The 10,852-nt window shown below is 37.9% G+C and overlaps 1 protein-coding gene and 1 non-coding gene across 2 annotated transcripts; both read left to right on the forward strand.

Moving 5' to 3' along the window:
- The first annotated feature begins 2,404 nt into the window (after nucleotides 1-2,404).
- Nucleotides 2,405-10,278, forward strand: LOC131429538 (dyslexia-associated protein KIAA0319-like protein). The gene is made up of 7 exons (XM_058593724.1): nucleotides 2,405-2,868; nucleotides 3,252-5,053; nucleotides 5,114-5,413; nucleotides 5,474-5,770; nucleotides 5,828-6,062; nucleotides 6,122-6,289; nucleotides 8,477-10,278. Exons 1-7 carry the CDS (start codon nucleotides 2,628-2,630, stop codon nucleotides 8,659-8,661), a joined length of 3,228 nt encoding a protein of 1,075 aa, XP_058449707.1. The 5' UTR covers nucleotides 2,405-2,627; the 3' UTR covers nucleotides 8,662-10,278.
- LOC131433380 (U5 spliceosomal RNA) lies at nucleotides 6,971-7,088 on the forward strand. Its single transcript, XR_009230182.1, has one exon. It is a non-coding gene; the product is annotated as a U5 spliceosomal RNA (small nuclear RNA).
- Nucleotides 10,279-10,852: the final 574 nt, after the last annotated feature.

The following is a 10,852-nucleotide window of genomic DNA, read 5'->3' on the forward strand; positions in this document are numbered from 1 at the left end:
GGAGGTCGCAAGTCAAGATGTATTTCCGTACCGATGACTGAATGACTGCAGAAGCCTAAAAAATTCAGTCGTAAACGGAACATTTTGAGCTTTTTCCTTGCGGAGCTCAAAACTTCGTGTCACAGTTAGACTGACTGAGTGAATGCATAGAGAGAAAGTATATTTATTTTTCGGGATGTTTCATATTCATATTCATATTCTTCATATAATATGAATTCCAGTGGAGTTAAAGCCATTAATAGTATGTTGCTTTCTATTTATTTGCTCTCACACAATACTTTGTGGTTTATAGTGTTGATTCATCACGCTGCTATGCGTAGTGTGATATCCTGCAAAAACTTTCTTATCTCTCTTAAACACTGATGATTACGGGTCGTTTGTTGGTTCTACAAAGCAAATAGCTTTTGGTAAGGCTTGTCGAGATGGCTTTGTATTTCACTCAAGTATCCATATTTCAAATGCAAAATGATGTAACTATTGCATCTCATCACTATTACGTATTCGGGTTTTTGGTTCTACATACATGGCTGAGTCTGTGTATATGGAGCTAAAATTGAAGGCGATTCTATTATTTTTCACCCAATGTGATAAGGAGCTATAGTTAGAGGAGTTAATCATTCTTCCTGGAGTGAAAAAATCTTTTCTATTTCTACCAAAAAAGGTTTTTACAAATTTAATAGCATCCCTCATGTGATGCCTAATTTACTTCTTCTCTTATCTATTACGAATTGGTGTCGCTTTTGTAAAACCTTTAAGTTTTCTCAAGGGTTGGAGATTTTATTAAATGTGCATTTTGGCAGTTGCAGATCGTTCGGTATCCTACCGGGGATACAAAACGGTTTGTTTCTTTTTGTTTTATGCTGGTTTCCTGGTTTCACAATTCCATTTCTATCAGGAAAATGATGAGAAACCACAGCGAGGCATAAATCTCCAAATAACTAGCGGAACGTGCCCCTTGAGCCAATTAGCTCTGATTCCTGATTTATCTTACTGACAGATCCGGAGTTTTATTGCGATCGCACGTAATTGCTTTGCGCACTTGCTTGTATTGTAATATCACAAAAAATTGATTTTACCCAATAAACAGACATTCGCTCATCAGTCTGCGAAATATTTCACACGTTGATGAAGTATTTCTAGAGATCTTCGTGTTTAGGAGTGTCCAGATTTTGTCGCGAACAAATTTTAATTTATCAGAGGTTCATACTCAATTGATAGTAATGATATTACAAGCAAGTGTTTCAATTTTGAATGTTTGTGTTAGTACGAAAATAACGAAATATTGATTAAAAGTCTATGTATAAGAAAATAGTATTATCATTACTGTTTTGTTCGAATATCTAATCTTTACTTCTTCTTGAATTGAATTGTCTACGTCGTTTTCACTTGAAGTTAATAACTAGCTCAGTTCCAACTCTAACTGCTGTCAAATCCATACATTTGACAGCATTGAGGTCCAAACCAAGTTGAAACTGGACTGATTTTTGCTTCAATCCAAAACGCCATTAATAAATATAACTGCCTCTCATGTAGGGACTCATATTTGAAGTCGTTGTAATGAAATCTACAAGTCTTCGCCGAACCGCTCATTCAAATTGTGACACACAGCTCATGTATTTGAGCCTGTATATTAATATCGTAGTTGTAGATCTTTTTTCTGTGAAATAAGTTTCATTCTTATGTTCCACTATTCAACGTTGGAGGCGCCGCAACCAGTTTACGAAGTAAAGCTGATAGGGGATCAAAATAGGATTATGTCATTGTTTGGCAGCTGATGCAAAGCCACGAAAAAATTGCTGTCCTTTAATCAGAGGTGCCAGTTAATCGTATTATCACAACATAGATGCACATTGGTCGCGAATACAGTTTTTGAATATACACAAGCACAAGGACATCTTTGAGAGATTGTTTTTGTTTTATTTCTCTTCTGGTAATTTTTCGGTAGCTCTGTGAGTTTAATATTAACTTGTTGCGATGTATGCTAGTAGAAACTATAATCTTTTGCAATGGTTATTACGATTTAAAAAAGGTGGTGCGATAATAGAAAGATCGGATGCGAATAAAGAATCTACCGATCAACATATACGAAAAACTTAATTTTTAATAGATGTCACAATGTTTAAACGAGTTATTAGTTTAGCGTCTACAAAATGAAGGATATTCCTTAAAAAACATCCGTCATAAAAACAGGGCGAGATGGACCATAAGTGGTTTCAGGCGTCGCAAAGACATAACACGAAAATAATGGAATAAAAGAAAAAGTAAACAAAGAGAATCTCTCATTGTTACATTCGTCGTTTTGAACATTTTATACAGAAATGTTGTAAATAGCGCATATATTTTGCGACTCGAAAAATAAAATGATTAAATGATGTAAAATATATCTGAACATTCGATAAAAATAGCTGGCATCTCTGTGTCTAACCAACGTCAGTCCTCGATTTCAGACTTTGTTGAAAATTCGGTAGAAAATCTTGTATTCTTTCATAAATATGTCGAGTTTAGTGTGAACTGTGATAACATAATTCTTTCACCAATAACATCCATAGTAACAGCTCTGACAGGAATCATTACGGTACAAAACACTTGATTTTCTACTGCTTTCTAAAAGTAAAGGGGAAAAGTCCATGGAATCCTTTCGACCAAAAAACAACATCGCCATGAATAAAGGTCGCAACAAAAACATTCGGTGGACTATTACACTCGTAACCGTGATTGTCCTCGAGAGATCCGCACTGGCATCAACAGTTCCAGCAAACTCCGCCGATGAACATTCGTTACCGCCGCAACAGCAATCACAATCTCAAACACAGGATATGAAATGTCCTCGAATGTTGAGACAAATCTTCGAAGGATATGCTCCAATTGGTGAGTATTACTGATTATTGTTTCATGTGGCACCGAAAGGCGTGTAACTTATGCCACCCACTGGACTACCGTCGATCAAAATAACACTCAAAGCTTGTTTTGGAAAATGCTGTCAGCGGGTGGCTTATTACATTATTTATCGATTTTATTCTTGGATACTGAAGTTTGATAGTTTTGCCTTTTTGTTCAATAGAACAATTGGAATGGGCTGAATTTTCGGTTCATTTTGTAATGATTCATTAATCTAGTAAACAAAAAGTAAGTACAGCTAGTTGGTTTAAAGTTACATGTGTCTTGAACATCAGTATAGCTGAATTAGGTTTTATATTTTTTGACATAGAATTTTCGAACTATTAAAATAATGTTACTTTTCTAAAATATAGGTGGACGGGAGGCTGGAAATTACACCGAGTACACGGAAGCCAGCTCATTGAAACCCTGCGTACAGCACTGCTGTACCAAAGGAGACGCCTGCAATACTGCTTTTATGTTCAACAAAACATGTTACCATGTCAAATGTCTCACTAACGACTTGTGTCTACCAGCAAAGAAGAAAAATCTGTTCACTAATCTGCAAATGGTGCTAGTGAATCCAGTAGGAGAAAACAGTCAACCATGGAAGGAAATTTTAAAAAATGCTAATGCACAAGAAAGCCGTTTGATTGAACCAAACGGTTTAGCAGCAGAAGGTAGCAGTATTTTGAAAAAACTTAAGAATATTTACAATTTGGAACGAAACCGCGAAGATCTAGTGGATGGCGTGTATAACACGCCTTTGAAACAGTTATCGGACTACGATTTTGGAAAGTATCCTGGAAACTATCTGAATGAACAGTACGAAGATATGTTGATGGACGAAACGAAAATGTATCCCGAAGATAAGGCACTTTCTACGATCACATGTGACGTTGGAAATGATTCGTCCTGTCCCAAGAATGAGATTTGCGTTAGAGTTACGTATTCTGTAACCGGTTTTTGTGTCTGCCCAGAACATTTTGAAAGAAACAGCAAAAATGCTTGCGTCGACGTTCAGCAAGTTTACGTTCCGCAAACTTTAACAGCCCAGAAACTAACAATGAACAACATTCATAGTGAGGCTGGTGAGATAGAAGAAGGCAACCAAGAACCAGCTCCTACGAAGAAATTAACTGTTTCCGTTGTTTCTAAAGACGTCCGTTTACCGAACAATGAAGCTATTCTATCGGCTTACGTCATTCCCGATGAAGCTACCAGTGGAGACAAGTATACTTATTCGTGGTCACTGGTTTCACAACCTTCCCAGGGAGACACCAATGCGACCATCACAGATCAGACTACGCCCCAGGCAAAACTTTCGAAACTAACCGCAGGATTGTATCGATTTAAAGTAACTATCACGGGTCAACAGGGTTGGTATGGTGAAGCCTATCCCAACATTACCGTTCTGCCAGAGCAAAAGATCAACAAGCCCCCGGAGGTAAGTATTACTCCAACGGAGCAGACAGTGAAACTGCCAAACCAAAAAGCTATCCTCGATGGAAGTGCATCTAAAGACGATGACAAAATCGTTGCCTGGCAGTGGGAGCTAGTGCAAGGACCGTTGGCTTATCAACCCGAACTACCAGCCGTCAGCACCCTGCAGTTAAACAATCTCACCATTCCCGGCAAGTACACTTTCAAGTTGACGGTAATCGATTCGGAAAAGTTATCCAACAGTACCACGGCCACAATTGAAGTACTGAAGGAAATCGACTATCCCCCGGAAGCGAACGCAGGCCAAAATGTGATCGTTTACTTACCGAATAACAACGTGACACTGAATGGATCGCTCAGTAAAGATGATCACGAAATTGTTGCCTGGGAATGGACAAAAGCCAGCACCGATCAATCTAAAGCGGTCGATATGCAAAACACCCGAACGCCTTATCTTCAGCTGTCTAATCTGGAAGAAGGGGTTTATGCGTTCGAATTAAAAGTAACCGATGCGAAAAACCAAAGCAGTACTTCGATCGTGCATGTCTTCGTCAAGATGCCTACCAACATCCCGCCCGTGGCTAGTGCTGGAACTAATTATACTATCAATTTACCTCAAAATTGGGCACAGCTAAATGGAACCGAATCGAAAGACGATATCAAAATCGTTAACTGGAACTGGCGTCAAATAAAAGGTCCAAACACGGCCATAATTCTGCTCGGAAATAGTTCGGTGAGTTAGCCGGGTCCTAATTGATTAATACTTGTTCAATATACGATACAACCGTTTCAGCTGGCCAATGCCACTTCGCTAACAATCGGAGAATATATTTTCGAGTTAACCGTTACCGATGAAGCCAACAATAAGGCTAGCGACCGGGTGAAAATATCAGTTATACAGGAACGAAACACGGCCCCAGTTGCAAATGCCGGTGGTGACCAGAGTGTCACCCTGCCGACGAACGCTATAGTTTTGAACGGTACTCGTTCGTACGATGATTTAGGCATAGCAAACTACAGTTGGACACGTGAATCAACAAGCTTAGCTATTGGAACGATCGTTGATGACAGCGACCACAAACCGGTGTTGATTGTGAGTTGAGAGCTACTTTTTACAATTGATGTGGCACTAAAATAAAAATTTCATTTCCAGCTCACAAATATCGTTCCTGGAAGATATGTATTCAAGCTGACGGTCACGGACGGTCAGGGACTTTCGGGTACCGATACTGTTAGTGTAATCGTTCACCCGGACCCACTAGTGATGAGTCTGGTTGAGCTGACTCTTACCATGGAAGCCATAGTTTTAACTCAGTCGGAACTAGATTCGCTGCAGCAAAAGTTGGTTCTTCTGATAGGGGATAACACTGCACAGCTGCACGTACGGGAATTGAAAATTGAACATAAAACTGGGCAGGTCGTAATAGTGTTTTACATCGAGAAAAGTGCGGTAGGTTCAGTTCGCAATCTTCCACTTCATTGAGCTCATAAATGCTACATTTTTTAGGGTAAGGAGAAACCGGAAATAATGCCAGCTCTGGAAGTGGAGAAAATTTTAAAGGACAAGTTTTGGCGCGATTATACCATACTAGGAACATCAGTTGCGGAAATTCGAACTACCATCTGCCAGAACCCATGTTCGGGACATGGAGTATGTAATGCAGAAACCCGCGACTGCATGTGCCAAAGTTTTTGGATGCCGGATATATTCTTCTTCTGGGGAGTAGCCGAAGCTAATTGCGGTACTGATAGTCAGATGGTTTGAACTGAATGTGCTCAGTAATCTATTCATTTATTTTAGATTGGTCAATCCTCTATGTCATCATTGGTGTGTTTATTGTGTTCCTGATACTGTCCGGTATCTGCTGGGGTATTACCTGTCTTTGCCGGAGACCAGGAAAACCACGCACAAGAAGCAAACCGCAAAAGTATGCACTACTAGGGACGCACGAAGACGAGATGCCTTCATGTGAGTAATTTGAACTGTTTCTATGGTTTGTGTCTTTGCTGTAGTTTACGTACTTGTCCTCACCTAAATATGAGCAATAACAGTTTACTCTGTACCACCCTAGGAGAACATTATAAATGTTCTCAGTTGACAGATCGCGAATTTGTTATCGTTTCAGTTTCGTATAAATATAAAAAATATGTTGAACATTGTCATAATTTAATAAATCTTTTTTAATGTTAAACACCTTATAAAAACGCCAAATCATGAATTTATTTGTTTACCTATAATGAATATTTTAAGTCGATTCTCAGAATGAGTAATAATCTTTCATCCTATTTAACGTTTTCAAACGATTCAGTAACAAGTGGCATCCAGAGTTGCCATATTAAAATCCGTGTTTTAACTTTAAAAATCTGTGTTTTAACTTAAAAAATCTGTGTTGCACATTCTGGATCATAATCTGTAAAGATCTGTGAAAAACATTTTGGTAATCTGCCATTTTGATGAAATATATTTTGTGATCTGTAGCAAAAAAAGGGAAAAATCGGGTTTTACAGAAAAATCTATGAATATGGTAACTCTGGATTGGAATCGATTTTCTGGCACGTAGTATTTTTCTGAATCAGGAAGATCGATTCATCCATCGCTATTGCGACATATTGTGGTATGATGTGCTTCGATTCGGAACAGTTTACTGGCGTACTCTGATCTCTCTTCAATTGTCGAATAAATCTTTCGCCTTTTACTAAAGATTTCCGTGGAGAGGGATACTCTAATGAGTCTAAAAAAAATTTTTGTTGAGCTCGATTCTTAGCTGAATCGAGTACTTATCTATCATCATAAATTAAATAAACCCTAAGCAAAACCTGGCAATTGGGGAGGGGCTGCATTTGCTCTAAAGTGGACCAGTTTCTGATTGGCTGATTTTGATGTTGCTACTAGCCACTGACTTTGAGTAGAACGGAAGAACGTGTGGATTACTAGAATAGAATGTTTGCAAGAGATCGTCGCTTCCGACGGCGTCTTAGGCTCTTGTTTACGGTCGTGTGGCCGCGCCACATTGATATGTGTCCCTCTTAGAAAAAAAAGTTCAACGGTGGTCCTTCGTTGGTCCAATACGTTGGAACATTGGTCCAATCAATCGTTCAACAGGAGGCCAACACGCGACCTTCGTTTGCCGATTTTGAAACAGACCGAACCGAATGCCATTTTTTTCGTTCAACAAATCCGGCAGACAGAGGTCCATTGTTGAGCTATTTTTAATATGAGGAGTTGAGGCCCCGTTGGACTAGTTTTACGGGAGAATTTTCTATGTTTTTTTCCGCTTATTTTTTAAACTAACACTACATACCTGTACAATACTTCTACTTCACCTAAAATAACAACAAATCGTCTTTCTATATGAAGGTAACACCTAATTTTCACACTATTTTTGCAAGAGAAAAAACAACAACAAACCGTTTCGGCAAACTGAACGAATATTTCGTGCAGTATGTTGTTCAACAAGCGCTCAACGCCCCACAACTTAGAACCGCCTGCTGAGAGAGGTGTAACGAAACATTTAAAAACTTGTAACCGCCTATCCAAAGCTAAGTGCATTTACTTTAGTTAGGTAAATTCACCCTAGTAAGGTACATTTCATTTAGTAAGAAACCAGTGAAAGCAAGGGCAGCACACGCATCAAAGTCAGTCTATAAATAACACATTTACACATGAACAAGTATAAATACTTATATTTTAAGTTGATGAAATAGACAATCTTTAAATTTTTTTAAAGAAAATTCTAAGATAAATAACGATTAAACTAAAACGTTTTAACAACTACAATATTTGGAGATCATGTTGGTTTAATATGAAATGTTCAGAGCAGGTTCATGATGATACCTCAACGCAGTTTAGTTACTAGGCAACTTAATTTTTCGTTTCAATCAAATTGAAAATGACTAGTATAATGATATAAAAATGTGCTGTGTCAGTGTTTGATGTTTTCTCTGTACGCCCATGCTTGAAATTATAAATTATTCATCGTTAATTTGTATCGTACATAAGAATGTTATTTGCAGTAAGCCGATAGACTTTTCGGAAACAAATAATTTCTTTCGAGGTACATTGTTTTAATCATACTGCTTCCAACCAATACAACCTGTATCTTTAGCTGTCAGACTAAGACTAACTACTTTCCTCTTTGTCACATTCTTCTTTCAGTCAACCGCAGTGCCGGTAGTACGGCCCTATCAGATTCTGAAACCGACTCGGACGTGCTGTTCGAGAGCCGCTCGAAGCAGAACGGCCTACCGGGGCGGAGCGGTGGAGGGCTAGCGAACGGAGACGTTCGAAACGGGCACGCCAAGTACAGTACCACTCGCCTCGGCCGACGGATCAAAGCGTAAATCTCGACGACAGGCCCATCCCCGTTGACCAATTCTTAGCACGAAGACTTAAAAGTTTAGATAAGAAGATGTTGGAGGGTCACGTACTGACTAATTGAATGTTTACCTTTGTTGCTTGTGATTTTATTTCTAGAATATTATTCTAGCAGAGTATGATTAATCTAGGGTAGGGGAGAGTATCGTTCCTACTACTAGGACCGAAAGTGTGATCTACAGAAGCCATCGAGTAAAAGTAAAAATACAAGTTTTTATATATAATTTTATTGGTACCACAGGAACGATCATATAACTACTTAGCAGCCCTTATTACCGTTCTAAAATCCACTTTCACTTCGCTCACATATCACTGCACTTGATTTTACCTATTACCAGTGTCACGCACAGTGTAGTGATGTTGTTTCCAACGAAATATTTGTGACATTATGTTCATTATAACATCAAGCTCATTCATATAATTACTTTTTCCTTAATAAGGACCTACATTCACTTGGATTAATTTTCACCGTATAGTGATATCGGTAATAAGGGCCAGCGTTATGTACGTATGGAAGTATGAAACAAGAACGTAAAACTCTGCAGTGCATTGTGTTGAATTTTATTTTCATGCTGTTTTACCAGATAGTATAACTTTTTAAAGACTGCAGGTGATTAAAGAGTTGAATACGAAGTTCAATCATTATCGCAACTTGTAAATTACGAAGAAAATCCTATTAACTATGTGCTATTTAAGGTTTGTTCAAAGAAATATATTCTAGTCCGCAAAACGAGTAAGACCCACTACGTAAAAGCTTTATTTGTAAAGAGCAAAATTACATGTGAAAAGGAGTTTCCGACAAGATGAAATTACAGAAACGGCCATAATTTTTTTACGTTTTTCAAATATTGATTACCCGTATTAAGTTTTTCAACTACACGTCCATATACAGTTCTACAGTTCATATTATATGTGAATTCAAATCATTGAGCTTATTTCTATCGTTCAAAATCTTTGAAATATGGCTCTCGTTCGTAAACCGAAAGCATACGACCAGAACAGCTACATAGCATAGCACTAATTCCAACATTTGGGTGTCACAGTGATCTAGATATAAAATATGTTCAATTGTATTTCACTTAGTTGAACCCAGTGATTTAAGATAAGTTCTTACATACAACAAGCCCTCTTTACCACTATGTACTTAATCATAGAAAAAGTACAAGGATAATTTTTTTAAATATTACCATTTAATTCTGTTATAAGTATATCACGTCACTATACAAATTCACTATGTATCTCACGACACTATAAATCTTGTATAATAAACGTCACATCACATATGCACATTTCGAATACAATTTATATTCATCTTCAGTGTGATAGTTTTGTTTTTGTATAGTGACGTGATATACTTATAACAGAATTAAATGGTAATATTTAAAAAAATTATCCTTGTAAAATCATTCTGTTCAAACACTCAAACGAAAAGTAATTTTTGAACGGATCAGATGACAAAAATAAAAAAGGCAGAAAACATAGTATTATTGTACAATTATTACCAAAAATAAAATTCTAATAAATCGAACGGATAATAACATATTTAAAAACGATACACTCCAAGTAAAGGATAAAACAACCGATTCAATGTGTGTGTTTAACCTATCCCAAGCCCCACTGTCTGGCAGCGGTTTACATAAAAATATCCGTTTTGCAATGACTGAGTGGAAACATATATTTTTTCAAAAAATCGTCCTTTCTGTGAATTTCTCATTCATTTGGCTTTTCCAGAATATGGTTCCACTTAGTCATTGCAAAACTGAACTATGTTTCTATGTTTTGTTTATTCATGCTACAAATTTTAGTCCAGAACTCAAGGAGGTGTTAACTCAATCGAGCTCCGATGACCTATTTCATATACTGAGCAAATCGTGTTCCGAGGTCACTGTTCCATCGACCAGCCCTGGCTCAATGCAATGTCTGCATCAAATGCATTCGAACATCACAAAAAGCCTTTCGGCCCCTTGCAAATGGCAATCAATCAACGCCATAGATGGTCCGCAGCACCTTTCTTTCAAGAAAACACTAAGGGCGCGTTGGTCCTCTGCCAACATAGTCCAGGTCTCGAGGCTATAGAGAACAACCGTTCTAATGAGCGTTTTGTAGGTGGTCAATTTCGTGCGGTGGCGTACTTTACTCGACCGAAGAGTTTTTCTG

This window comes from Malaya genurostris, chromosome 2 (assembly GCF_030247185.1).
Source record: "Malaya genurostris strain Urasoe2022 chromosome 2, Malgen_1.1, whole genome shotgun sequence".
NCBI lineage: Eukaryota > Metazoa > Arthropoda > Insecta > Diptera > Culicidae > Malaya > Malaya genurostris.